This window comes from Echeneis naucrates, chromosome 17 (genome assembly GCF_900963305.1).
Source record: "Echeneis naucrates chromosome 17, fEcheNa1.1, whole genome shotgun sequence".
Classification (NCBI taxonomy): Eukaryota; Metazoa; Chordata; class Actinopteri; order Carangiformes; family Echeneidae; genus Echeneis; species Echeneis naucrates.
In genome coordinates, this window is record NC_042527.1 from 10386055 (window position 1) to 10414051 (window position 27997).

At 41.8% G+C, this 27997-nt stretch overlaps 5 protein-coding genes across 7 annotated transcripts; 3 read left to right on the forward strand and 2 right to left on the reverse strand.

Annotated features, from left to right (window-relative positions):
• Positions 1-9182: 9182 nt before the first annotated feature.
• ccl20a.3 (chemokine (C-C motif) ligand 20a, duplicate 3) lies at positions 9183-9916 on the reverse strand. Its single transcript, XM_029525421.1, has 4 exons — positions 9794-9916; positions 9529-9637; positions 9360-9434; positions 9183-9244 (listed from the first exon to the last, which is right to left on the reverse strand). Exons 1-4 carry the CDS (start codon positions 9858-9860, stop codon positions 9199-9201), a joined length of 297 nt encoding a protein of 98 aa, XP_029381281.1. The 5' UTR covers positions 9861-9916; the 3' UTR covers positions 9183-9198.
• Positions 9917-12813: 2897 nt separating this feature from the next.
• ccl20a.4 (chemokine (C-C motif) ligand 20a, duplicate 4) lies at positions 12814-13661 on the forward strand. Its single transcript, XM_029525570.1, has 4 exons — positions 12814-12964; positions 13100-13208; positions 13317-13397; positions 13491-13661. The coding sequence occupies exons 1-4, from the start codon at positions 12898-12900 to the stop codon at positions 13522-13524; spliced, it is 291 nt and encodes a 96-aa protein (XP_029381430.1). The 5' UTR covers positions 12814-12897; the 3' UTR covers positions 13525-13661.
• An 820-nt stretch (positions 13662-14481) lies between these two features.
• Positions 14482-20672, forward strand: capn10 (calpain 10). 2 transcript variants are annotated; one of them, XM_029524214.1, is made up of 14 exons: positions 14482-14722; positions 15134-15367; positions 15647-15778; positions 15874-16070; positions 16223-16452; positions 16532-16673; positions 16940-17106; positions 17194-17450; positions 17535-17737; positions 18110-18153; positions 18262-18365; positions 19069-19262; positions 19375-19420; positions 19660-20672. In XM_029524214.1, exons 2-14 carry the CDS (start codon positions 15224-15226, stop codon positions 19687-19689), a joined length of 1890 nt encoding a protein of 629 aa, XP_029380074.1. In that variant the 5' UTR covers positions 14482-14722; positions 15134-15223; the 3' UTR covers positions 19690-20672. The 2 variants fall into 2 exon arrangements, with proteins under 2 accessions (XP_029380074.1, XP_029380073.1); XM_029524213.1 differs by having other exon boundaries at positions 18110-18365; positions 19660-20671.
• Positions 20673-20792: 120 nt separating this feature from the next.
• On the forward strand, positions 20793-24773 carry eif4e2 (eukaryotic translation initiation factor 4E family member 2). Of its 2 annotated transcripts, none has more exons than XM_029524219.1 (8): positions 20793-20939; positions 21797-21905; positions 21988-22122; positions 22248-22352; positions 22437-22589; positions 22696-22836; positions 23381-23456; positions 23552-24773. In XM_029524219.1, exons 1-7 carry the CDS (start codon positions 20920-20922, stop codon positions 23414-23416), a joined length of 699 nt encoding a protein of 232 aa, XP_029380079.1. In that variant the 5' UTR covers positions 20793-20919; the 3' UTR covers positions 23417-23456; positions 23552-24773. The 2 variants fall into 2 exon arrangements, with proteins under 2 accessions (XP_029380079.1, XP_029380078.1); XM_029524218.1 differs by having other exon boundaries at positions 22696-22832; positions 23552-24771.
• On the reverse strand, positions 24393-27997 carry LOC115057605 (phospholipid scramblase family member 5). The gene is made up of 7 exons (XM_029524771.1): positions 27065-27997; positions 26891-26968; positions 26586-26778; positions 25520-25631; positions 25335-25434; positions 25058-25116; positions 24393-24851 (listed from the first exon to the last, which is right to left on the reverse strand). Exons 1-7 carry the CDS (start codon positions 27411-27413, stop codon positions 24825-24827), a joined length of 918 nt encoding a protein of 305 aa, XP_029380631.1. The 5' UTR covers positions 27414-27997; the 3' UTR covers positions 24393-24824.

Sequence of the window (27997 nt, forward strand, 5' to 3'; positions counted from 1 at the left end):
AGACTAATACTCACACCTTACACCCCCCCACCCCACCACCCCCCTCCGCCCCGACCCTTTCACTCTTCTTTTTCTGTCTCTCTTCCTCCTCCTCTTGTTGTTTTTCCCACCAGGCCAGTGGTAGTTCCCAGGTATTTGACCAGTGTAGCGTAGCTAGGAGGTTGGTTGTTCTGTCCCCCTGTGAGACAAAGGCAGCGTGCCTCAAGGAGAGGGATGAAAGGAAACGGGGCTGTGCAGCCACTCCTTTTTACAATGGGAAACCTCTTTAGTGAGGTTGTAGAGCAAATAACCACCTTCTCTCTTCCTTTTTTTTTTTCTAAGAAGCACTAAGACCGTGGGTCTCTCTCTATGTTTTTATGGTCGTACGAGCAGTGCTGTGTGTTTACATATAGATGTACATGCAAAGAGGAAAGGGCGTCCTCATGTCTCCATTGAACAATTTTAGGCTTCCTCTTCCTTACACCTTCCTAATTTCAGCTGACAGATGGTGCCTCTGTAAAGATGTTTCCTGTATTTAAGTTGGTGTTTTTTTGTGGTTTAAACTGCAGAGAGAGATTTACACTGATGCTTTAATGCAACAAAAGGAAAGCTTTCAGTCATGTAAATGACAGCGACTATCAATCTATTGTTATAAGTACGAACATTTTTATTTAGAAGGGCATTTCAGGGGGTTTTCGTACTGGTGATGAAGTTATTAACCATTACAATATGAGAAATCTACACTCATGTATTAAACAAGGCTATTAAAAATCTTGTCTGAAAGCAAATAAATATTAGCCATAAAATGCATTTATGTGTTAAATGAGAAACGTTTGCAGTGATAAGAGTGCTGATGGGTTACGTGTGCACATATTTTAAATTCAGTATGTGATTCAGTGAGACCACATGACTACTCAGTGCTTGTACTGTCTCTAACCCTGCTTTGGCTACTTGAATCTAAAAATATCGTTTCAAATAAATTTTAAAGGTTAAATATTTTTTGCTTCAAGTTAAAAGAGAGCACGTATATTAAAGATGGAAAAGTAAATTCTAAGTGTCTCAAACACTGATCTGTGTACAGCCCTCAAGTTAAAGTATTTTGGTACTTTCCAACTTCAGTATTTCGCTGTCACGTCTTCAGTGACACGTTCGCATGTTAGTCATTGCCACAATATTACATGCTTTGAGTTTAATTATACATGTACAGAAATGTTTTGTTGCTGCAGATCTGTCTGCTCCAAGCCAGTGGCGCTCAGTCTATAGTGTTATCATCTCGGGTGGTAGCCAGGGGGAGGGAGCAGAAGCCGCAGGAGTCTTTTATGGCTCCAGCTCCAGAGACAACCTGTTCTCAGGCACTTCTCTTCTGGCACTTTTTTATGACATCATAAATTCCTCCATTTCCTCTGACCAGCCCTAGGTGGGTATAAAGGACATACCTGGCCAGTAATTGTCTGTCTGGCCCTCTCATCTGTCAGTCTCCCTCTCCTCCAAGTGACTTCCTCCTGAACCAGACTCTCAGACTGCCTGAAGATACACGGATCCCTCAGATCTGGACAGTGGTTTATTTGATGAGAGTTAGGATAAAAAGAAGGTTTTTCTTGGGTGTGGGTTTTTTCTTTAGGGGAGTAGGTGGATTTTACTGCATTTTTGTTGGCCATGTAGGTCACTGAGGAGGGTTAGCTTGGCAAAGCCTTCTTTGCATGTACGTGCACTTCAGACCAGCAACAAGAGCCCTCTGTCAAACCTATTGATACCTTTTGTTTGTTGAAATCATGGGATGAAGGGCAGAAAAGAAAGGATTAGGGTAAGAAAGAGGAGTTCTTTTTTGGGGGAGTGGGGGCTCAGAAATATTCAGTGCTCACATTCATCTGATGCTCGGTTGAGGTTCCTTGGGGAGGCTGGAACAATACACGCACCAGCACGACAACATTCCTTGGGGTTAAAAAGGTCAGAGGTCACCCAGCAACCCCACCCAACCAATCAGTCCCAAGGCACTAGCTTGCATTTGTGCATTTGTTTTTGATTTATGTCTTCGCACTTGTTGGACAGACTTTGCACCTTGTGTTACAATGTGCCCTTTGCTCTCTAATAAACCTGACTGGCATGGAGTGCATTTACTCCTTTTTAATTTTCAGGTATCAATAGTTTAAATGCAGACTGAAGGTGTTTGTGAGGGAGGAGGTCATGTTTCTGAAAAACTTCTATGTCTCGAGAAACAAATGCAAAATGAAAATGCGAAAGGCAAACCAAGAAATTGGCTAAATGCTGCAAAGACGTACAAATTAAGTTAGTTTATATTTATATCTGTTGACGATGGCACATACAGTTATCACAGCCAGATGTTAAGCATGTTAGAAAAAAAAAACACCTCAGGGTAGCAAAATTTCAATTACTGTCATACATATATTTTGAAATGATTTAACACCCCCTTTATATAATAAAACAACAGAGTTCAAATATAAGACCTTTAAAGGCCCTATATTTTTTTTCCGTTATTAAAAATATGGAGGGGGGGTGTTTGTTTGGCTATTTGTGTGTGTGTGTGTGCGCGCACACTTCAAATGAAGTCTGAAGGCTGCCATTAAAGTGGAGCATATGCATGTGTAGGCATGGGGTGGCGTGTGGGGCCCCTACAGGCAGACTGCAGGTCTGGTAGTCATTATGAGTGAATGTACAGTATACACTGGAGTGGACATGCAGCTACATTAAAGCCTCGCCCACGGCCACATCAGACCACCCCAGAGACACACCACCGGCACTTCCTCTGCCTGCTCCCATTGCTTATCCTCAGGGGAAATGCGATTTGGGATTTCCGGAGGATACACTGGACATTAATTGGCTGATGATTAGGAAAGCTTTAGGGTGAAAATCAGATTCATTGTGATGTTTAGATTCCAAAAGAGGGCGGCACTTTTTTTTTTATTCTTGGTGTAAAATCAGATTCCAGTTTTCACTTTTGCCTCTAACTGCTTTGTTTATTTGTCTTTTTCTTCCATCTGTAGGAATTTACATTGTCCCTCCTAATGCTGAATTTTGCAACTCCATGATCTTCCATCTTCCATCCGGTATACACCACTCCCTCATTAAAATGTATTTTCATAAAATAGTTCCTCTCTTACTGAATATTCACCATATGCCATATTCTTTTCTCCCCTTTCTCAGTGGAGTAATACCACAGAAAGATGACTATAAACCTCCTCAATTTTATCCTGCGCACTAAATCGGCTTACAGTAGAGGAAGGAGACATCGCTCTCTATTAGTCTGCAGTTAGGAATGAAAGCCTATCCAGCTGCAGCTGTGGAGGAGCTCCAAAGATGGGGACGTTTATTGTCAGGAACAAATAGAGGCCTTTTTATTTTGTCTAGCAGCTGACGACTCTCCCCACCCACTCCTCCAAAACCGCTTTTGTCAGTAATGTAGAGTGGCCTGCTCAGGCAAGAGCAAGAGACCATGAGAGTTTCACAGCAGAAAGAAAAAAAAATAATAAATTGTGGGGTTAGTCAGTGATAGGCTCAGGGAGGAAAGGCCCGGCTGTTTGCCATATGGTGTAATTATCTGCTATTTCAAAAGATTATCTCCCTCCATCAATATAGTGTTTAAATGTGTGTATGTATATGTGTGCGTCTGTGTGTCTGTGTGCCTGCGCCTGTGTCTGTGTGCGATTTGATCTCTAGTTTGTACCCCCAGTGTAATGTTGAGACTCTGTGGCCCGCAGCTTGGCCCCCCATTTAAACTGGGTTAACTAAGATCCCCCCAAGCAACCTAAGTCCCCCCTCCCCGTGATTACTCCCTCACACATACATACACATGCATAGTCTCTCAACACAAAAGAAATATTCAGCTGGAGAGAGGGGGTCCCTTGGAGGGCGTGACATTGAACTCAGAGGAAAGGGGGTGGGGGGGGAGATTAAGAAGAAATGGCTGGCTAACACTGGGGTTGCCATGGCAAAGCCCCCCTTTTTTTTGCTCTCTCTTGAACCTCCTCCTATTTTTCATTTTAGGTCTCATTGTGGGGTGAGGTGTAAGTGTGTGTGTGTGTGTGTGTGTGTGTTCGACTGTGATGGAGCTGGGAAGATGTAATATGGCTTATGAATTTAGCCTCTAATCTGACGCTGCTCATCTTCTCCCTGAGAGAAAGGAGACATTCACGTTCTGCAGTTCACATACCAGAAAAAAAGCACTTCATGGTGTTATTTACTGGGTGATTGCAGATATTATACCACATTGTTGGACGTTATTTCTCACAATTCCCTCTGTGTGATCATACAAATTAGCTTGAATGTTATTGCGTATTTATATAAAAAGCTCTGCTGTGAGGCAGTACAGAGGAAATAATTCAAAGGCCCAACCCACTCACAACACAAAAACCAAATTGTCTATTTTATGTCTTCCTAAATTATAGCAGCAATAACGTGATGCATTACTCATCCATTGTAGCCAGTGTGTTATCATGTTAGTCTGCTGACGTTGGCCTGCCAGCTCCAGCAGACTAATGAATGCAGGTCTGCCTTGCTCGATGACATCAGCACCGTAAGTCGATGAATGACCATAGATCACCGTTTACCATCCTGACGTAAGCCCCCCCCGACCCCGCTAGTCTGTGCAGCAGCGCAGTGACACTGTCGGTAGTTGTTCCCAAGGAATGGCCTGTTCCTGACAATGGGAGCTCTCAGCCTGTGGCCAGGCGAAGGCTGCCGTATAAAAAGCTTGGCTGCACAGTAGGACATCACAGCATTGTTCTCTGGTCTAGATATCCATAAAAATGAGGAATGGCAGCCTCTGAGATTATTCTGTAATATTGTCCTGAACAATGTCAGACCACAGAGACAGGCTTTGAGACTCACAACGCAACAGTATTTTTCTTAAAAAAAAACAAAAAAACAACAACAACTAAAAACCCAATCTGTGTTCTCACTTATCAATAGCAGTTTTGGTTTTATTTGTTCAGGGTTGATGTGACTGATTTTTGCCACCAACCCAAAACAATGGAGTTGAGTGGAATTTCAACAGCTGGCGACGACGACCGAAATATTACTTTTACTGGAGCTACTGAGATTTCTGGAAAGATGAATAAAAAAAAAAAAATAATAAAATGAAATTCTCAGCACTCTTTCTCTAGCAAGCTCCTTTTATCTCTATTATTCGTTTGTGTTTCAGATGCTGTCACGACCAGTTTAGACCTGAAGATAAAAGATTTCCAGTTGCTCTGATGAATCATGTGGCGGTAATGCGGTAAAACACGTCCTCTCAGTCTATCCTCTTGCTCGAACACACTGCATGATCTTATTTATGCGTAGCATAACAGCGACTCTTTGCCCTGTGGACAGTGGACTCATTCTGCCACGATGTCCCTGTGTTGTGTGACCCGACCTCAGTGGTTTGAGTGACGTCCCTGCCGCTGTCCCCTGCATTTCTGTCCTCCTTCCCCCTCCCTGCCTCGTCTGTCAGCTCGACTCACGCTCACAGCCACGGCCCTGCCTGCTTCGGTGAACATTCAACGCTGTCGGTGAGTTTGGTATGGATTGCATAAAAACCATCGACCGTTGACTGTGCCCCGTGGCTCGCTCTGACGACGTCGGGAATGGGGGGGGGGGATTAACGAAAGGGCAAGTGGGCACATGCAAATCCAAAGATGAAGACGTACACGCAGATTCACAGAAATGACATTCTGTTTCCACTGTACCCAAAGACCAAAGGTCACAATCAACATTCATTGCTGTCGCTGGGTTGGACTGTGTAGAAAAGCTCACTGAACAATGAGTGCAACTGTGGCCCAGATCTGCCTGACTTGCATCGCAGCCAATCAGCCAACCGGATGTGAAACACTCTGATTTCTTTATTTATATACTTCTTGTTTTTCACTTCTATTTTCTCCCACCCCGGCACTGGGAGTCTTCAGGGGAAGAGAGAAAAACAGTGAGAGAGAAAGAGAGAGATAGGGACACAAATAGACTTTGGGCTGCTTGCTTGTCCTCATCCTCCTCTCCTCTAATTGATGGTTTTGTGTGCAGCAAGGGGGAAGGAAGCGGAGTGAATGTGTAATCATTTGGAGTCTCTTCTCCTTTGGATGTTTCATCCCTCTCTTTTTTGTTTGTCTAATTATATACTGAGCTCACTTAACTCTGTTAACTGCACGTCTGTGCTGGCAAGATCCTGCAAGAACAAGCAACTGACAAAGAGAGAGAGGACAGATGAAATAGAGAAGGTGTAAAGATTGTAAAGCACAACAAATGTGCTATATTGCCATATATATGTAAGCAATTTGCAAATGCAGACAGAAAATAGTTTTGACCTTTCTGACGGAGGATGTCTCATTATCTGTGTTTGAGTTTCACGAGAGACTCTCTGGTTTCCTGTATGCCTCTGTCTGCTGTGTGTGTGTGTGTGTCCCTATGCCATGATCGAGGACCTGTCTGCTGATCACAGAGTGCAATATGTTATTTCCTCTCTATACTTCATCATGAGAAAGCAGTCTATAACCTTGTCTGTTCTGGGAACAGCCACACTGCTGCCGTTGCTCAACGCGCTCCTCTGCAACAACTCTCACACTGTGCTCTGTATCAGTAATTCATGTAGTTTAAGCTCACCGATCACACACTTGTTATCGATACAGAAATGGGTGTCGCTTTCTCAAGTGCTCACACTGTAAGTTTCTATGGTGGAATTCACTAATCCAATAAACTTAAAGAACCAGAAATAAGTGTGTACTGTGGTTATTCACTGTGTCAGTTACACATATAATGACTCAATTTTCTTTACATTACATCTGCCTATGTAGTCCCGCTATCATTTTCTAACCATGCCCCATGCCCATGTCCCTCTCTCCCCCGGCCTTTCTGTATTATTCATAGAAAAGCACTCTGTGCAGTGGTGCAGAACAGTGGAGATGATGTAATAGCGGCTGCGAGCGTGGGTCAGGACTGTCAGTCGGGTTGGACACATGCGACAGGAGAAAAGGCTCAGTTTGTTCAGCTCCGTTGGTGTTGCCAGCAACAGTTGCTGATGGCCAGGGAGTGAACATGAAGCACACCCGTGAATATACTTTTTTTTTTTTTTTTTTACATTTTAACACACATTTAACTCCTGAAATTTTATTTCAAAAAACCCACAGCAGGGTGTAAGCCTCCTGTGGGTTCTGCTGTGTAACCCTCAAAAAGTGTGACGGAAACAGTGTAAAGATGCACTTAAAAGCCATCAGTGCTGAAAAAAAAAAAAAAAAAAAAAAGCACAATGTGAGAGACAACACTCCAAATAAAACTCCCAGAAGTTGTTGTGAAAGTGTTGCTCAAGTGTTACGTCACAGTGCTCATCTTTGAAATGATACTACCTCCATCTAGTGTTTGAATGATTTTTTTACAGCACGCATAAACAGGGTTCATTCTGTCCTCAACGTCTTTGATTTACAAAGACAATAATAATAACTACAAATAATTACAAATGCCTATTTCTTCTGTTAACACTTTTGTAATTGTTGAGCATCTTGCTACACCGTTTTGAATATTTTATCTGGTGCATGAATAAAATCATTTATGAGGTATATGAGACCTATGAATATATTTGAAGGAGAGAAATTAAATTTAACTATTAATAGACCCTAAACATCTCGAGATTGTCTTCCCATTTGATTTCTTGGGCTTTTAGTCTTAGCTTTAACCTCCCAATACTAATTAAAGCAGAGTCTAAAATCACTAGCTCGGGAGAATGGTTGGGGCTGGGAGACAATTTCATAAAATGATGTTGCGTTCTGCCTGCAAATTGAAAAAAGAAACACAACCTCACCCTCTGTATTTGACTTTGTTCCCAGTTTTGAGTAACAATTTTATTTTCTAGCATGACTGCAGGAGTACACGCATAGTTTTTTACATTTCATATTTAATATTTATATTAAAGACATCCCACCGAGCCACACAAGGTGCCTGTATAAAAATGTTAGCTATGATCAGCAGCGCTGTGACAGTTTCAAGATAAAAGGAAGAATTGATTGACCTTTGCCGGAGATGAATGTGGCTGCTTCCTGTCTCATCTGAAAGCAGAAAGATGCTGTTTTCAATCTCACACCGCACTTCTCTCTGCGCAACTTAAAAATGTATGCAGCTGAAATCTATTTAAACTTAGTTTTATCTTCTCACTTTATAAACAGCCCATTGTAACTGCTACACATGAAAGGTTGAATTCACGGGAAGTAATTTAATGAAATAAACAAACTAAATGAAGATATATATTACTGACACCAGAGAGTTTGTTAAATTTAATAACGCTTCTCTGATTTTGCTTCTGTTGCCATTGTTCCATAAATGTCACATATGGTCACACTGATTGTTGTTCAGTCCTACTCAACTTACAAATTTAGGGAACACAGAAGCCTAACCCTAACCCTAACCATTTTTCATTGATGGTGAATTGTCTGTGTTAATTATAAAATGTGAGATATAAGTGCAGTGATTTTCATTATTAAATATGACATACTGGAATAAATCTATTTCAATAATCAAAATAAAAGACATCTTAGTTTTTTTCATATGATGTAATGGATGAACCAAATAGGGAAGAGCAGACGGAATACAGAACAGATTTTAAAAAGGAAATGGCATTGTAAGTGTAAATTTTGTAACTTTGAAACTATTGAAGGGGAAATGTATGGGAAAAACCCTTGTCAGGAGCTAAAGAGTGTTTTGTCCTTTGAAGATTTTTGTTTTAATAACTCGACATGAGTTCCTTCTGATGATGACACAGGACTTTCATCACCAGATTTTGACCACAGTACAAAACTGCCAGAGCAGCAGTTTTTCCCTGTGAGAAGGTAAACAGGTAAGAGAAGTGAACAGCTGGTGTGCTGCCATGGGACTGCATGTTTGTAGTTTGACTGATCTGTGTACAGTTTCAAAAGTCATCACAGAGGAGTGTTTGGGCAACTCTGTATTTCTTTTACATAACTTTAATGTTTGCATGTTACAACAAGTTTTAATACTGTACAGAATAAAATAAACACAGCAAGTACTGAAAACTAGGCTGATGCCTGTATTGCACAGCTACACATTGTTTTATCAGCATTTCGGTGAGGCAGGAGTTCAGTGAATTATGAAACCATGGAATATCACAAGTTACAGGACACCAAACAAAGCTGTGAGTGAAAAGAGCTTGTTGGCATGTTGCTTTATTGTTACTTGGCTCCGTTGTCTTGCCTTTGCAGAGCAGAAAAAGTTCTTCATCTTTGAGGCCTATTTTTGGACTTTTGAAGTCTTGTGAACCAATTGTGCCGCATTCCTGCAGTTATAATGAAATTAGTTATCATTTTTCTTGCTGTTGCGTGTGGACATGTCACAGACTGCTGGATTATATTTGCCAGTTACGTTGCATCAGTGTAATTGAGGAGTCTTACCGGAGACGGTTCACATACTCCATCACCCAGTTGAAAGCAGGATCCGTGCACGCTTTTCCCCTCTTTGTGTGGAAACTATAGAATTAAAATGAAGGAAATAAAAGAAATATTTATATTTGTTATTTTATGTTCAACCAAGTGATGATTTTATCATTTAATGGATACTCACATGATAGCATTTATAGGACACAGTTCTGTCTCTCTCTGGACTGAGTAACCCCTGATTACACCAAATGGTACTCTGGTTTTCATATATCTTCGACAGCATTCGACATACACTGAAACATAGAAAAGACAATCTGAGATAAAAGTTACGAAAAAAATAATCTGTCCCCTCATTCTTCGCACTGTGCAAACTAGCAAATATACCAATGAACTGACAATTAAAGAGAAAATTATTGAGGCAGAGCCAAAAGAGGAAACCTGATACGTACCTGCAGAGGTGTGTGTTGCCAGCAGACAGATACTGAGTGAGATCACTATCAGTTTGATTGACATCATGTCTTCTCTTGTATTGGCAGGAGTGAGTGAGCTGGACTGTTGTCTTGCCAGTCCACCGGTGCAGTCAAAGTGACTAAGATGAGGCAAGCCTTATATATGTATATTCCTCAAAGAAAATGGAACCATTCAGACGGAAACAAGATCTACAGCCACTAGATTAATTAAGCCACCACAGAAACTCCCCTCCTTTTCCCCTGTGACCAAGAGGGGGATGTTTGAGTACATCTTTTTTTTTGCATCCTGATTTTATCAATGTGAAAAACCCCCAAAACATAGAAATGTTGTCATGCTTACAATATTTACATTTAAATATCCATTTGCAGAGGAGAGTCTAAAAGCAACCACCATGATAAAACAAGATAAATAACACAATGTCAAATCATAAGAGAAGAGAGTAAAAACTTAGTTGACACATGTTAAGTTTATCGCGTGACATGCCCTGGATAATTTAAAAAGTCCTGTTTAACCAGTGAAGCATGGGCCGTTACAAAGGTGTGTCATTCATTTCCACTTTGCACACAGACACGTGCTAATTACTGAAATATATTCACTCAAACAAGTTATTTGACATTTTCTGAGAGGACGTTGGATGAAGAAGACATCACGATGCTCCAGTTTGACGTGGGTTGCAACAAGTAGGTTTCTTTGACGGTGCACAAAGGTTCTTTTCTAGGTCAGAGGAACTGCTGATGTGTATGCAAGGCCCATGCATCTAGGGGGAAAAAGTGCATCAAGACCACTGAAATAGGTCATGAAACCAATTAGTTGGTGAATTGTTCTACCTGAGTATTGCGTTACACGTTTTTCTTATTTCCTGCAATGTGCATTTATATTTTACATTGATGTGAGAGTATCACAACTAAATGTAACTACTCTCTTTGCTTCATCTTAACTGATAGAAATTGTATCTCACATCATGATGTTGACTTCCCTTGAAACACCAGTGGTCACATATTTTAAGGCCAGATCCGACAAATGAATGCTGATTCAATGAATTCCTGATATTTATTTTTATTAGTTTTAGTTTATAAGTATTATTGTATATTGTATATTGTATATTGTAGTCTCTATCCTTTGTTCCGACTTTTTATCTATATGATGATAAATTCCACCTATAGGTACACAGGTACTTATCTCATGTGTGGTGAGAGGAGCATTTAAAGAAACCAGGTTTCCAGATGACAAGACATAACCAGAGAAGGCAAAATGGTGTTTCAGTAAACTCTTCACCTGTGAACACATGCAGTATTTCTTTTATCCACCGCCCACACCAAACCAATGAGAGGAGCAGAACGGTCATAGAACTTAATATACCAGCCGCCTGGAATAACCGAAACCATTCTAAACTCAGTGCAATTCATAAAACCTTTCTGTTTGTAGTAAGGAGTTCATCAAAGCAGGTGTCTGGGTCCTTAGTATTTCCTCCAGTGGAAGATCTTTTTCACAGGGGCAATTTTGAAAAGCAAAAGGTCAATGAAGGTTAATAATGGCTGTTCTGTTCCAGAGTCTGGATGTTAGATCACACGCATTGAAACCGAAGCGGCAACAGAACAGATTTAAATAATCTAAGTGAATATTACTCTGACATATTGACTTTAATCACTGGTCCTGTCTTAGCATATCAAACTGCTCATGATTATTGTTTTCACCAGCATCTCCCAAATCACACATCTCTATTAGAATTAGTACTTTGACAACTTCTGAGTTATTTTTTAATTCCTACTATCTGCCTGATTAGGATTTACTAACGATAAACATTCACCATATTCTCTTCAGTGTTTCTCATATTGTTGGTGTGTCTCTGACTAAATGAACCCTCTTCTCAGCAGGGTATACATTGTCTGACCAAGCCAAGTTTGCGACACTTCAGATCACTAACATTTCTATTTTTTGTTAACTGGTATTAGAAGTATATCGAAAATGTATTCGCTTCAGCCGATTGGTGCTAGTGGTCCAGGTCCTGGATGCATAAATATTTGACTTAAAGGGAACAAAACTAGACAATCACTTTGTTCAGTACAATCTATGAATTTACATGCTTCCTGCACTTTGGCATTTCCAAATGTCCTCTGGGAAAATTAATAGAGGAACTTTCCCTCAGCTTGATTTTATACTCATACTGCTATAAACAATGGGAAGGTGTGATATTGATTGGGTATGCAGCTTGACAAATTAGACAGTCAAAATACTGACTGAATGGCTGCAGTTGTACATGTAAAATGCCTTGTCTGCATTTCTTCAGAATGTTGTGTGTTTGGAACAATAAGGTCAGCAGGATGTTATGTTACAAGTTATTGTATGTTTACTGTGGTGTACTATCATGCACAATCTGTGGCTAGACCTCAAGACTTTCTTGAGAACAGACATTGATCTCAATAAGATTACCTGGGACACTGCCAGAGTCTCAGCTACTATTAAGAGTAAATATCCAGAAATGCAAGTCACTCTTAGTCCTTCATTTAGTAAATTGTAAAAATATTACAAGTTAAATCTGCACAGTTTTAGTAGCATATGCAATGTCCAGAGAAAAATTTCTGTCAGTGTTTCATAATATATATAAGATTTGAAAGTATTTAAATGTTGGGAGTGCATCATTCTTATTTTAACCTCATAAATAACTTCTAAAGAAGAGCCCTGAAATAGAATACAAAAGACAATATTTGCGTCTAAAATATTGTGAGGTACATCAAATACGAGGCAAAAAAAGTGAGATAGTGATGAGGGTAAAGAAGTCTTAGCGCTGAAATTTTTATATTCAACGAATAAACACAGTTAATAACTACCCAAGGATCTAAAATGTAATTAATTGAACACTTTATAAAATCTTAGGGATATAACAGCGGATTTTGTGGCATTGTTGTATTCGTGCCATCCTTGACCTAAATTTCATGGGTATTTCCAGGACATTTTCTTCTCTGTGGTGGTATTGGGACCTTCCTGCTTCACACAGTATTTAAACCTCAGTAGAAGGGACCAAACCTATCAGTCTGTCCCATCCAAGAATCCAGACTAGATATCTGACTCATTGCTGGCAAGGATGACGAGGCTGGTTGTGCTTGTCCTTGGGCTGCTGCTGGTGGTTCTGGTGGAGCAAAGCGAAAACAGTAAGTAATGACATGAACAATTTACTGCACATGTTCATTTGTTTCACTAATACCACTGATTTAGTAAAACACAGGATACATTTTTTTGCATGGATTATTTTTCAACCAGAATGTTTGTAATTTTTTTCTTTTAAGGTCCTATGAAGGTTTGCTGCACACAGTACCAAAGCAAAGCAATATCACCTGCATGGATAAAATACTACATAGAGCAGGACGTCAATTTCTGCGACATCAGAGCAGTAATGTAAGGCATCTGAGACAACAAACATTACAATAAACTATATATTAACTTTGAGTGTTTAAGTGTCTAACCCTAACCCTTTTCCGATCATCTTCCATGGTCTTCATACAGTCTGGTGACCCTCAAAAACAAACTTGTATGTGTGAATCCGGACTCACTGTGGCTGAAACCCATTATTAAAACTATAACAAAGTAAGTTCATTTTTGCTAATAAACTACAGCACCATACGAAGCCTCACCAGTCACATGTGAACCTTTTTAATGTTTGTTATTTTATCTTTCTAGACGCAGATTGCAAGGCAACCTCTACATTGAATGAGGGCATCTGGGGATGCAAAGAATAAATGCATTATTTTTAAATGGATTAATTGAATATTTTCATTTTTTTATTTTTTAAAAACATTTAAATTTCAATTTTGTACCACTTTAAACCCAATAAATATTTTTTTTTTCTAATTTGTTGTCGAATTTATTTGACTACCTGGATTAAATGTTTTTATAGAGGTGTACAACATGTGAGCAGTACAAGTAGTTCCAGTGATGATGAAAAGAAATTCGATTTACTGATAATTTACTGATAGTAAACATCTGAAGTGTGGGATGGTGGGATAGTGTGTTGCCTCACAGCAAGAGATTTCTGGGTTTGACTCCCAGGCGTGGGACCTTTCTGTGTGGTTTGTGTGGTTCCTGCACCTACGTTGTTTCCCTGCAGTTACTCCAGCTTTCCATAGTTGCTGAGTCTCCCACGTTGAGGTTAACTGATGACTCTGAACTCTGCATATGGGCCTACGTCTTAAATGGCGACTTGAACTTCAGCTACCCTGACAGACAAACAGGGTAGATAATGAGATGTGATGAACACCTGAAGGAAGGAAGGAAGACAAAAAATTCTAATTAAAAGAATAAAGTAATGATGGAAGGGAAGCATTGAGTTAAATGAGTGTTGGCAAATCACATTGGAGCAGGGCTGAAGGATACATCAGTACAGATCATATTTTACTGTAGTTGCTGTTGTTGTTATTGCTGACATTACTATCATCATCAGCAACAACATAACACACTTGATACTAATTTTAAAAACAACAAGGTGATGAACTCCAATGTTGGTCACAAACAGCCTCACAAACTAAAGGCTCAAAAACAACCTGAGGCTTGTGTTTGATGGAGGAGGCGGTGAGAGGCTGCTGCAGGCCGCAGGGTGCAGCTCCTTCTGCCGCCTGGAGGGGTCAGGACAGGAAGGATCCACTCATGATCAGGAGCAGATGCTCAGCCGGAAGTGGGTCCACTCCCGACACGGATGAGGGTCTCCACCTGGTCTGGACCTGACTGTTGTCCGTGACCGAATCCACCGTGATGTGGCTGCAGCTGTCAGACACCATGAGAGGATGAATGGACCTGAAGATGCTGCAGCTGTTTCGGTCCAAGCTAACAGATGCTAACAGCGGCGGCTAGCTGCGCCCGTCAGTTCAGAAAATAATGGCAGCTTGGGAGGCAAAGATGAGTAAAAGAGCGGAAAGGTAAATGGAAGACGGACTCACGATGATCTCTCTGTCACTAACATTGCGTTCTAGTTTGGAGGCGTTTTCTTAATAACTAATGTTTTTGGGGTTCTGTCAAATGTGTCAGCGTTTCAATGTGAATTTAAGGCGAATAAGAACAAAATACGTCCTCCCCCTAAAAACTCTTCTGACGGTGTATTCACAACACACTCACACAAATATACACAAAACAATCCTGAGTTAAAAAGGTTAAACCTGCACCTTCTGATCTTGTTTATGATGTTATGATGTTTGCATGAAACCACTGATGTGTGTGTTTGTGTGTGTATACTACTACTGCATAATTACATGTTAATGTAATTAAGCAGTGACAATATGACAATAGTAATACATCTACAAAGCAACTATTTTTGTTTGCTTTGATTTCAGGTGTGGCACAGGTGAAACATGAGGTCACTGAGGATGGTCAGAACTGGCTGAGGTTGATCCACTGACCCCGGTTACACTGAAGTGCCAGTCATGACAGCAGAGGACAGGGGAGCGCGTGGAGCCAAGGCTCTGTTTGAGGACCTGGATTTTCCCTCTGACGACACGTCCCTGTTCTGTGACAGCTCCACACCCATCGCCGGGCTGCAGGGAAACATCGCATGGCAGCGCCCGCAGGTTAGATGTGGTGCTAAGAGGAAATGGGAAAAGCCGCAGTAAATTTTTACGTTTTCTTGTGAAGTTCTCAATGTGGAAATGTGGAATAACCAAATAGAGGGAAGCACTCAGCTTGATGAATAAGTCTAAGAAATTGACAAATCTATTGGAATCAACTTTTTTTTTTAAATCCAGTTTAAGTTTGGCGCCTAATTTTTTTCAACCACCCGCAGCACTCATTTGAGTGTTCTTTCAACAAACATGTCTCAGTCATCCTTTATCTCAATTTGACACCTCCAGGAGATCTGCCAGTCACCAGTTCTCTTCCCTGACGACATCACCTTGGGTCATGCTAAACAAGGCCTACTCGGAGACTGCTGGTTTCTCTGTGCCTGCACTGTCCTGATTAAGAACAGTCATCTACTGAACAAGGTAGAGCAACAACTGTTTTGTCACTGATAATATCATGTATTGTAACATTTGTTCAAAATCTGGACAACTGAAAACATGTGCATAATTCTCTGTAGGTGTTGCCCCCAGATCAGCCCCAGTGGGGTGACAGCAGGTATAGGGGCTTCTTCCAGTTCCATTTCTGGCAGCAGGGGCATTGGACAGAGGTGACCATTGATGATCGCCTGCCCTGTATTAATTCCTCTCTCTGCTTCTCACGCTGCCACTCTCCCACTGCCTTCTGGGTAGCCCTGTTGGAGAAGGCCTACGCCAAGTAAGTAACCTGTGGAATTTCCTTCTTATTGCTCAGCTAAATCAACTACGGAAATATGGAAATATTTTCTATATTATTTTGGAAACTTTCATTGATCTCGTCTTGTGTTAATGTATTTGGTAAAATGTGGAAACTCCTCACATCCTCTCCAGGTTTCATGGCTCATATGAGCGACTGTGGGCGGGACAGGTGTCTGAGGCCCTGGTTGATTTGACCGGTGGCCTAGCAGAACACTGGAGCTTGGGAGACTTGGGTTCAGAGGAGGAGCAGAGACCAGAACAGGACAGTGACCAGGTCAGGAGGAGAGGGCTGGACCTGAACCTTTTGTACCCTGTGAAGGATGACTGTGCGTTAAGCTGCTCCACTCAAAGCAGACCTGGAGGTTAGAATAGTGTTTTCCCTGCAGATAGAAGCCATCCTGTAATTTCTCGCCACATAACGTGTTGATCTCCTTGCTTTAGGTGCCATTGAGCTTGGTCAGTATCATGCTCTGACTGTGATGGAATGGTTGGATGTGAAGACCGTGTCAGGGAGCAAATTAAAGCTAATCAGGATCAGAAACCCCTGGGGAAGATGCTGCTGGGGAGGGGCATGGATAGATAGGTAGGCATGCATGTCACAATATAAATGTGTGTGTTGTACATCCTCAGGGCAAATGCCTGGCCTATGGACTTGGTACTCCGGAAGTGCTTACCACAATCACATCAGGGCAGCACGTGTGCTCTATCACATTGTGTGATGTGATGGGACCTCATAACCTAGACACTGACACAAGTATGACCAAGTTAGGAGCCTGCAGGCATGGAGAAGTTCAGAGATTGTTATTCAGCCACAGTTTGCATTTAGTCTTTCTCACTCTCTCTCTACAGTGGTGCAGGTTGGAGCTCTGTCAAACATGTTTGTGCTTCAGATCTACAAGCTAGGTTGGCTGAGGGTGAGTTCTGGTTGGATGAACGTGAATTCATGTCCCTGTTTGATGATGTCACAGTGGGATACCCCATTAGTGAGGAAGGACACCTAAAGAGCATCTATACTGGTGATTTTCTGATTTTATACAAGATGGTTTTCTGGTTTCAGTTGTTTTCTACTTTCTGAGCTCCTTGGTGGCAATTTTCTCTTGCAGGACGTCTCCTAAAACACAGCCATCAGCTGGCTGGCCAGTGGCTAAGGGGGCACTCAGCCGGTGGTAGCCGAAATAGCAGCAGTTATGGTACCAACCCCAAGTTTTGGCTGAAAGTGAGCGAGAGGGGAGAGGTACTGGTGTCCCTGCTGCAGCATAGGAAGTGGAGAAAGACAGAGAAATACGCACAAACGCCTCTTGAGGACAACAAAAACACAAAACACCAGCACTACCAGGCTATTGCTCTACACATGTGGAAGGTTTGTGAACTAACAGTGTGGGAATGAGTGATGCCATGCTTGTTTGGGGCTTTGTGTTAGTTGAATACATTTGTCTGTCATCAGGTAGAGAAGAAGCGTTTTAATATGAGCCGGATGTTGAACAAACCCCCATGTACTTCTACTCACTGCCACGCCTATGAGCGAGAGGTGGTCCTTCATGGGCAGCTGGATTCTGGATACTACCTGCTGATCCCCAGCACCTACCAGCCAGGAGCCGAGGCACGCTTTCTCATCAGGGCCTTTTCCACTTCTTCCATATCCCTGAGGTAAGTTAATAAATGTTAATTAATGGGAAGACGGTCATTTCCATCCTTTCATTTGTTTCCAACTGTGGATACAATTGGATCTCAAGTTAATTGTTGATATAGAAGTATCCTAACCCAATTTAGAAAATTTGTTAACATCCCATAGAAATAAAAGACAGTAGATTTATAGTGACACCTGCTGGTGAAAGAGTTTTGAAAGAACAAACTGGTAAATTTGTTTGAAGAGACCAAGCGCATTAGGAGCCACTAATTCACACAGATCACCAAAGAATGATTTCTTGACTTAAAGGTTTCATATTGTGCAACGCTGTTGGTATAATTTCCAATGTTTCTGAACTTTTGAGGATCTAATGGTGTTTGTGTTCTTCTCAGTGCCCTGAAAAGCCCAGCACCGTCACTGCCTTTGACAACAGATGGTGAGTGGGAGACCAGTTACTTCCGAGGCTCGTGGGTGGAGGGAGAGACGGCAGGAGGAAGCAGGAACTTCCTGTCTCACTGGCAGAACCCCTGCTTCCCTTTTACAGTGTGTGAGCACCCAGCTGTGACATCAGGAGTTAATGTCAGGATTACCCTGCAGCAGAACCGCCCTGACACTGACTTACACCCTATTGGCTTCCACATTTACAAGGTCAGTGAAATATTAAAGGAAAGTACCAGTCATTTAGAGATGTGGGCACCACTACTTGTCTATACATCCCCCTCAGTCATTCTGATGTAAATTCTGTTCAGATAAATATAATAGCTATCACATATGATTAAGATGCTTCTTTTGAATGGCATTAATCTGACAGTTGTGCTTGGCAGTAAAGACTTTTTTAATGAGTTATTGTAGTTGCTGTTATTTGCCCAAAGCAGCACTGGTGTAAAATGACAATATGTGGAACAAAATAAAGACCATACACAAACAAAGACAGACCTAAGTACAGGCTTAACCTTTACTGTAATGGATTACCTTTTGATAGCATAACTCCTTCAGGATATTTTTATGTCACCGACGTTTCTGAAAGAGGAAATCAGCCACTGATCAGTTCTTTTGTTAATTGTGGCATTTTCAAAATACCTGTGTCAATTTCTTGGTGTTTTTCTTAAAATAATTTCTTCTTGTCATGTTAAATTTAACAAACTATGTCAAACACAATAAGAATACCAAGATGCATGTACACACATATTATATGTACTGAAACTTAAGTAAATGGTACAACAGAAGTGTCACCAAAATATTCACAGTATTTATTATTCTGTAAGTAATTAGAATTTTGTTTACGTAAGTGGAATTTGCATTAATTATAATTATATCCAAGTACCTTAGTTTGAAGATGCTCTGTGTCCAGGTCGCAGAGGGAGCATGTGTGCAGACAATCTCAAGGAATGAGAATCCCGTTGCCAGTTGCGTCCCCCACTGTTACATGCAGGATGTCAGTCTGGTGTGCAGTCTTCTTCCTGGAGCTTACATCGTGTTACCGTCCACTTATGAGCCTGACTGCTCAGCAAACTTCACCCTGAGCCTGGCTCGTAGAATACACAGGTTAGTTATATTCCTGTTAGAATCCTGTTCACAACGTTATAAGACAGGTAATATCAGCAGCTTCAGGTTAAATCATTGTCATAAGTAACAATTGGATATTTTTCTCTTTCAGGAAGGTGGTCAAAAGTCAGGAGAGGCTGGGGAGAGCAATTCAGGAGGTCTGTATTGTAATGTAGTGTTGATGATGGCCCAATTCATCAGCAGCAACTTTGGCAACTGGTTAATTGCTTAAGTCATGAGTAAATGTTTGAATGAATTTGCAACAAAAACTTTGACAACAAATTGGATGTTTGCATTACATTCCATTTTAATTCTTATTCTCAAGTCTGCAACTGTTCTCAGAAGATGGCAGCACTGAATAATCCCTCTCTCCTTTATCTCTCTCTCTGGACGGCAGGTCTCTCACATCTCGGTGATGCAAAGTTAGTTCTCCGGGACTGTTGCTGCTCCATGGCCCATGATGAAAGAACCAGCTCTACCATCCGCCCTCACCATACAGACTGTGTATATGTGTTGGTGCACGTTTGTGTATGATGAGTGGTTGGAAAGGCAGGCAGATAGAGGGATTTAGTGGGAAGTGTGTTTCGGGAGTCCTAGAAAGCCCTTTATGTTGAACTGCTGAGGCTCAGGACTGATGGGCGGCCACACACTCTTCGGCGATTAGGACATCAGAGGTTGTCGGTGGGCTGGGCTGCTAATGAAGTATGACGGGACTGGCCGGTGTAAACAAACAGCAGCCATTGAATAGGGCCGCCACTGCTCTTGCTCATTCACTCACTGGTGCGCCTGCCGGCCTGGAACAAAGGGCCCTCTCATGAAGGTCCTCACAGAGGCACAGGGGGCAAGGGGTGAGGGGATGGTCTCCACCAGCAGAGCCAACCAAACCACACCACACCATACCGTGCCATACCATTCCAGAGCATTTCCCCCATCCATGCTCAGCTTAGCTCAGCTCAGCTTGCATTCTTCATCTCTGGAAACCTGAATTTTTCAGCTCTCTCATTCCCCAAACGTGCACAACATCGTGACTGTGTTTATCGTCATGGTCAGGCCAGCCCTAAAGAAGTCCACTTAGTTTTTGACTCTGACCTCCCCCACCTCCCTATTTGTTCCCCTAGACTTGGTCCAGAGCCCCGCTTGGACCTGAACACAGCCGCTTTTTGAAGTCACAGCAAGAACAAATGACAAGCGGATGGATGGAAGGGATGAAAGAAGGGAAGCGGCACATCAGAGGAAGCCGCTTCATGAGAAGAAGCCACCAGCCCTTTTTGTACCGAGGCTGCCGCTCATGCCCATGTCTGTGTGTGCAGGAGTCACTGAGTTTCTGAGGAGCCGAGGTTAACAGACACTCAGTGATCGGCTCACTGATCACAGTGGTACTGCTTTAGGGAGACAATGTGTTGAATAAAAACTGAAAACACAACCTGGTACCAATGTGTCCAACATCTGTTACACGATTTTATCTTTGGATTGGACTGACCTTCTGACATTCACATTACCACTGGGTGTAAGTCCATGTGGTCCAGAGCTTTGGGGGCCCTCCACGCTCATCATCAGTCGCACATGGCGTGCGCGTGCATGTGGCGTCTACTGCGCGCGCCGCCGTTCCTGCGGAATTCAGGAGGCTGTGGTCGGTCCCGAAGAAACCTTCAAAATAATGAACAACAAATTTGACGCGTGAGTAACGAAAAGTTTCCGTGGCCTATCTACCGGAGAGCTGGCTCCCCTTCGCGGCTGCAGATCAACCGGGAAGCGTTAAGGTTTACGAAAAGCTGTCGCGTTGCGTGTAAAAAAAAAAAAAAAAGAGGTGTGTCAGCTTCGTTGCATGGTCCTGCATGCTCAGTGTGTGCTTATAAACCCAGCCGGGACCGAGGTCCGGGCACACGGCTGCACTGGGGACACAAGGAGGCAACTACGGGGATGAAAGTGTGTTTTACGGTGGAGAATGCGCCGCGTTGCTAGGTGTAGCTTAGCATGGCGGAAGGCGCGCAGGCCCCGAAGCCTCGGCGTGGTGGTGGTTTAGAGGCGGGGGAAGGTGCGCGCAGTCTCGGTTCATTCTAGACTCACATGGCCTGGGAGTAGAGGGGCAGATGGCTGACAGCACACTAAAGCTGATTCCTGATCAGAGTGGTTGAAGTGGAGTTGTGCACATGTGCATTATAGTGAACAACAGTGAACATCCTTGTAGTCCACTGGGAAAAAGTCCACTCACTTGACAGGTTGCAGATAAAATTGTTGCAGTCTAATGCAGCAGCGCTGCAGTAAATATTATCTTAAAGAAGGTTCAGTTTCAGTTTCATACCCGATTTATGTCAGGTTACACTAATTCTAATGAAATAAACATCGGTTTAAAAAACACCATGAAATTTTACCGTCTACTGTAATCAATTATATTACTTTTCTGTTAAACTGCAATACCTAAAGCAAGGTATTCCTAATTAATTGGCAACACCATACAGGTCTCCTTTAATATAAACAAATCATTGCATGCCCTAGACAGTTGTTTTTAGAGTTTTCTGTTCCATCAAATCCAGACTGAAAGATGATGATAGTGGTGACCACGATCAGGACCAAGGCTCACCGAAAGACAGTGAGAAGGAAAAAGCTGAAGACGAGGACAAAGAACAGAACACAAGAAAAAAGGTGAGCCTGTTGAAATATGACTCACGTGCATGCAGCCTCATGATTTAATTATATGGGCTAGTCACCTTTTCCTCGCCTGCAGATGGTGGTGCCAGGGGCAGGAGAGCACCCTCTTCAATACAATTACACCTTCTGGTACTCCAGACGCACCCCGGGCAGACCAGCCAGCACACAGAGCTACGAACAGAACATCAAACAGATTGGCAGCTTCGCTTCGGTATGTTGCCCCACACATGACTCTTTTAGAGCATGTACAGACATTAGAAAGGAAGGCCGCCCTAACCTTTAAATACAAGACGCTGACTCATTCTCCTACGATCACCATTCATTCTTCTTTCTTAGGTGGAACAGTTCTGGCGTTTTTATAGTCACATGATCCGGCCAGGTGATCTGACAGGTCATAGTGACTTCCACCTCTTCAAAGAGGGTATTAAACCCATGTGGGAGGCGAGTACACATTGGTGATTTTCTACATGAAAAAAAGTTTTTAAATAAAAGCTCTTTCTGTAACCCTGCATGTCTTGCGTGTAGGATGATGCCAATAAGATGGGTGGGAAGTGGATCATTCGTCTGAGGAAAGGCCTGGCATCTCGGTGCTGGGAGAACCTGATCCTGGCCATGCTAGGGGAGCAGTTCATGGTGGGAGAGGAGATCTGTGGGGCTGTGGTGTCAGTACGTTTCCAGGTAAACTCACCAAGAGACACTTGTTGCATGTGTGTATGTATGTAATCCCACTCTATAAACACCAGCATACTTAGACATGCCTTCTCCTTGGACTTCTTCTATTCAGGAGGATATCATTTCCATCTGGAACAAGACAGCTAGTGACCAGGCAACCACTGCCCGCATCAGAGACACCCTACGCAGAGTCCTTAACCTGCCTCCCAACACCATCATGGAGTACAAGACACATACAGACAGCATTAAGTATGTATGTCTCCTCATTTTTATTTTTTATCTTTCTCCTCTAATTCTCTCACACATAAATGTTTGCATGCTCACAAACTTTTCATTTTGACTGTAATGTATCATCACAATTTGGTTCTTAAATCATTTTCTCATAGCCCACACTGATCAAATATGTTTTTGGTCAATGATTAATCAATTCAGCTTTATATGAAACAAAAAACTGCAAAAAAAATCTGTGAAACAGGTCATTTAAGGCTTTTGTGTCACATTTATGTTAAAAATTGGCAACATTATAGTTGATGATAATAATTGGTAACATTACACTTTACTTTATTTGGGAACTATGTTTAATGAATTAAATTCTTACATTAAAATAATCAGCCTTTTGATCACTGTCGCTTTTTGGTGTAATGGAAAAGTGGATTAGAAACAAGCGTGTAATTAATGTTCAATATACTTTTTCAGGAAATTGATGTAGCTGTGGCTCTGCCATTGAAAAGGCATAACTATATAAACACTTTGTTCTCTGTATTATGAATGATGATGTACTGCATCTTCCTGTGCAGAGCCTGGGAAGACTTCCATGGTCTGGTGAATGCTAGCGGTGGACGTTAGCCTCTCACACAGAGAACCTCTGTAAGGGTAAGTAACTGTTGCTGCATTAATCTAAGCAAAACAGTTAGTTTTCTGCACTTTGTCTTGCAGTGATGTTGCTTGTCTCTGTTTGTGCGCTGTAGGTGCGTGTATATGTGATATGTTGATGGATGACGAATCCAGAAAAGGATACCTCTGCGTGAGTTGGCACTTTGTGGTCTGAAGACAGAGTAAAAGTCAGGAACAGAGGCAAGAAGACCATTCCTTCTGTTTCAAATTGGAAATGAACAGAAAAGCCTTTCAATAGGACATTGAAACAAGTGGAAGAGAGAGATATGCGTTATTTTTAATCAACCAGAGGAGAACAAAGCCTCCCTTTTTATGTTTGAAATGCAAGTTATAACATTGGTTAACTTGCCAAAAGAGGGAGGGATGGCATGTTGCTGGTGTTTGGTCATTATCTGTTGACAAAGTGTACTTGAAAATAATTCAAGAAAACCAATAACAAAACAAATCTGTTATAATACCAGATCTGTTCATATTGCTTAACATACCATCAAACTTCCTGCTGTCAAAATAAGTCTGTGGTAATTGGTTTTATTGGGACTCAAACAGGGTTGCTTGTAGATGTTATTTTATGACAGTGCTGTATTTTATCTACAATTCTTTGGGTCATTTCAAACTGGAATGACTACCATTATTGTGTACAATGTATTTGTAAATACAGTCCACTTCAAAGATTGTGTTACCGAATCAACAATGATTCTTCATCTTTGACCTGGAAGTTGAATCCCAAAGGATGACGTCCATCCTGTGTTGAGCAGAACGTTGTATAACTGGCATCTTAAAACATGGACTGCCAAGCTGCCTAGATCACTGTGCCTGGCCTTGAGCCCCACCCAGGTTTCCCTTCAGTCCTGTTTTGTCTTTACCCTGCCTTTAATTAATCCAAGGGTTGGGCTCTGCTTTAATGTCTTCTGCAACGGTGTAAAAGGATCCTAAAACACTGTTGTTCACTCCTTTTCCATTTTGTAGAAAAAGAAATGACACTGGGCCCAGGTTCAGGGTCTGTGACACTTTTTATTCCTCTGGAGCAGGTTTCGGAACCATTTCAAGAAAGCGACTATAGTTTGTTGAAAAACTGTAATGTGTTTGATAGTGTGACGATGGGTGCAGGTGTGTGCGCGTGTCAAAAGTGAAGAAACGCTGTTGGATGTACATCTGATGGATTATATAGCAATAAATGTCAAATATGCATCTGCTGCTGAAATTGGTTCAGTGTCATAAATGAACATGGAGTTTGAATAGAAGTCCATTTAAAATGTTTTGGTGCACCTTGGGGCACATCCTGCGGTCAAGTGTGCGACCTGGCTGGTGCACCGCAGCAGTTAGTAATGACTGGTTGTTTTTCACTGATCAGCTCATCTCAAAGTACATGTGATTCTGTGGAGAAATTATAAGAATAGGTGACCTCAATAGTGAAGCCAGGGAGTTTTAATTATTATTTAAAATAAGGTTGACATATTTCTGCATCGGCTCCCTTTAGTAGGTTAGATCTACTTTTAAGTGATGTATATCAGAATAATTTCCAAACTAATGATTTCATTTGATTTTTACACAAACTATTTAATGAAGAAGAATATGCTTACCAACAAGAAAGTGGCTGCCAGCAGCAGGAGTTTAATGTGGGATTCCACACTTGGTGGCACTGGAAGAATAAAAACAAAATAATCACCATCATCATAAACTGGAAATGCAAATGTGGAGGTTTTTCAGCAGGCAAAAATTAAATGTAAGGTGCAAGTTAAGAGTTTTTATTTCCTTTTGTGTTGCTATGAAACTAGAGAGATTTGTGAGAATCGTTCTTGGTAATGCGATACTTAATAAATTGAGAGGAAAAATGAAATATATGCAGGCAGAACTCACCATCCAAACCAAAATACTCATGGTCCATGTTATGTTCGTCATTAAAGCCTGGCCATTTCTTCCATATCGTTCCAATTTTCTCGCCAATGGTTGAGACGATCTGGCACGTGATTGGAGGCAAACAATGCTGAAGGTGGATTGCTCGTAGAAATGGGGTTGATTCTGCGTTGATTAAATCTTACTACCTGAAATTTCTGATTGGAGACACAACGACATGGACAGCAGGAGCCATGGATTCTGAATGTGTTTACTCCTTCTGAGTCACACACTTCCAGGAGAGGGGTAAACATGCTCCACCTGGCAGCACAGTCAGCACAACACACTTACATTAACATGATTGCACAATAAGCAGGCTGGCAGGTGCACTGGCCAGTCCTTCACTCAGGGGCGCAGTCTGGCTTTGATGGTTGATCACATTTTCAGCTGCCATGCCTCCGCTGCACCAAAACCATTGTTCGCTTAGTGTCGGAGGAGTTCACGCTGGGGCATGCTTTATTTCAGCACACTGGGGGAATATTTATACCAAGTAGATCTCTGGTCACTTAAACTTCTGCCTGGTCAGTAATTGGACACAACCTCATCGAGTGCCACTGCCGGAAAACTCTAAATTTGTCACACAAACACACCCCAGCTAACTCTGCAGTCAAACTCAGCCAGATGAAGACGAAAGCATTTCGGTCTGGCCACAGGAGACAAGGTGCAGCAATTGCTCCCATTAGCCAACATTTCCATTATAGAGGATGTTGCATTCCTTCTTTCCCAGTGCTGTTTTTTTGGCGTGTCTGCCTGCAGTCAGCTGTTTTGTGCATTAACTCCCTCAGGTTTAGACTACAACCTGGCTCTGTGGAGCAGTAAAGGCTCTCAATTCTATTTAGAGACAAGCCCGGGCATCTTTGGGAGCTCAGGGCGGCCAGAGGCTGGGAACAACATGGAAAAAGGCTCACATGACAAGTTGTTGAGTAAAGGAATGTAAAGTATTAAAAGTTGGCCGTTAGAATATTCTGATAGTAGGAGATCAAAGAGTTAACGGGTTCATTCACTGCAGGTAGCTCAGACGAAAACATCATGGAAAAATCTGAATTTGTAGTACAGTCTGTTTTGTAGTAGTACAGTTAAATAACTAATAGTATAAAAAGTAGATTTCCCACTGAAATGTATTAAATTGAAAAGAGATTTACACCATAAGGTACAAGAAACCAAAAATATAATCCAGTAAAGGACATGAATAAATGCAGTTTCAAACTGTCCTACCTCTGGTATATAATGCCAATGAGATATTTTTTAGGTGAATAGACTCTCATCTCCATCAGGCAGCAGCCAAAGCAGCAAGCATCCAACCTCAGGGGCCTTTCAAGATAAAAGACCTGGTGACCCTGACAGTCGAAGCCCTTCAGGGAACAGGCCCGAGCTGGACCGCAGCACTGGAGACACACACATGAGCTCTCTGACAGGGGGCGACATTAGGAGAAACTCATTTACGCTGTCTATATAAAATGCAGATGATAAGAATGTTCTCAGGTCAGAAACATGTACTTCAGCTGAATGTTCAAAAGTACCTTCCACAGCCACAAATAACTGTGAGTTGCTGCCTCCTGTTGTGATGCTGTAGATCTGCCTGGGGACACACTGCGGGCCTGGAGAAAGCATTGTTCTCTTCAGGTACAGAAATTTCTGAACCACAAGAACCTTTTTTCAAATCAGAACCTTACATATAAGAATTTTTTTCTTACCCTGCAACTCTGGCCTTGCACTAACATGGATGTGACTGACTGTTTCCAGCACAGAGAGAAAGTCTGATCCTACCGCACCTCCAAGGTTCTGCTCCTGCACCCCTGGCCTGTTCATTTTGTCTGGTGGCTGCAGGTAGCCATTTTCCAGCTTCCTTCCAGGAGACCGACCTGAAAGCTGCTCGTTCGATTCCCACGCTGAAGGCGTTTTCTGGGGTTCAGGTGCAGGGGATTGAGTCTGGCACTCACATGAAGGCTCACAGCGGTTTTGGAAAGCCCTGAAAATCATCTGGATGTGCTTTTCTCGCTCCAGACGGCCAAAAGGAAAAGGCTGGTTGGTCACTGCCGACATGGTGTAAAACTGAAAATGTGGAATCGGCAATGAGAACCTTTAATTAAAAAAAAAAAAAAAAAAAAAGATAATAGGCCAACTTGCAGTGTGTGGAACCTCTTTCAGACTCAAGATTGTTGCACCCTCTGATGAAAAAAAATCAACTAAAATGTGTCCATAAAGAATAGCAACTTCTTCAGCCCCTGTACATTTCTTAATTATATTATATTTATATTAATTTGTTTTGTTTTGAGAACTAGTGGATTCATGGAAAGTAGTGTAGAGTGTATGACCATTCGTGTCAAAAAACATGGCATATTTTTGAATAATTTTCGGCTGCCTGTACATGTAAAACAAGACCATTGGACTTTTAGACTCAATATTTACCAATGAAACATTTTCATAAAACAAAACAAAACAGCAGAAAGCATTTGAACAGAGAGAAAAGTCAGGAAAGTCTTTTGAAAGTCTTTAAAAGAAAGTATTTTGGCCAGGCCTGCCACTAGTTTTTAACCATGGGCTAGATTGTTAAAAAAAGAAAAAGAAAGGACAGAAAGAAAAATTCAACATGCTTTTTATACATTCAAGATAAATACAGCAAAAAA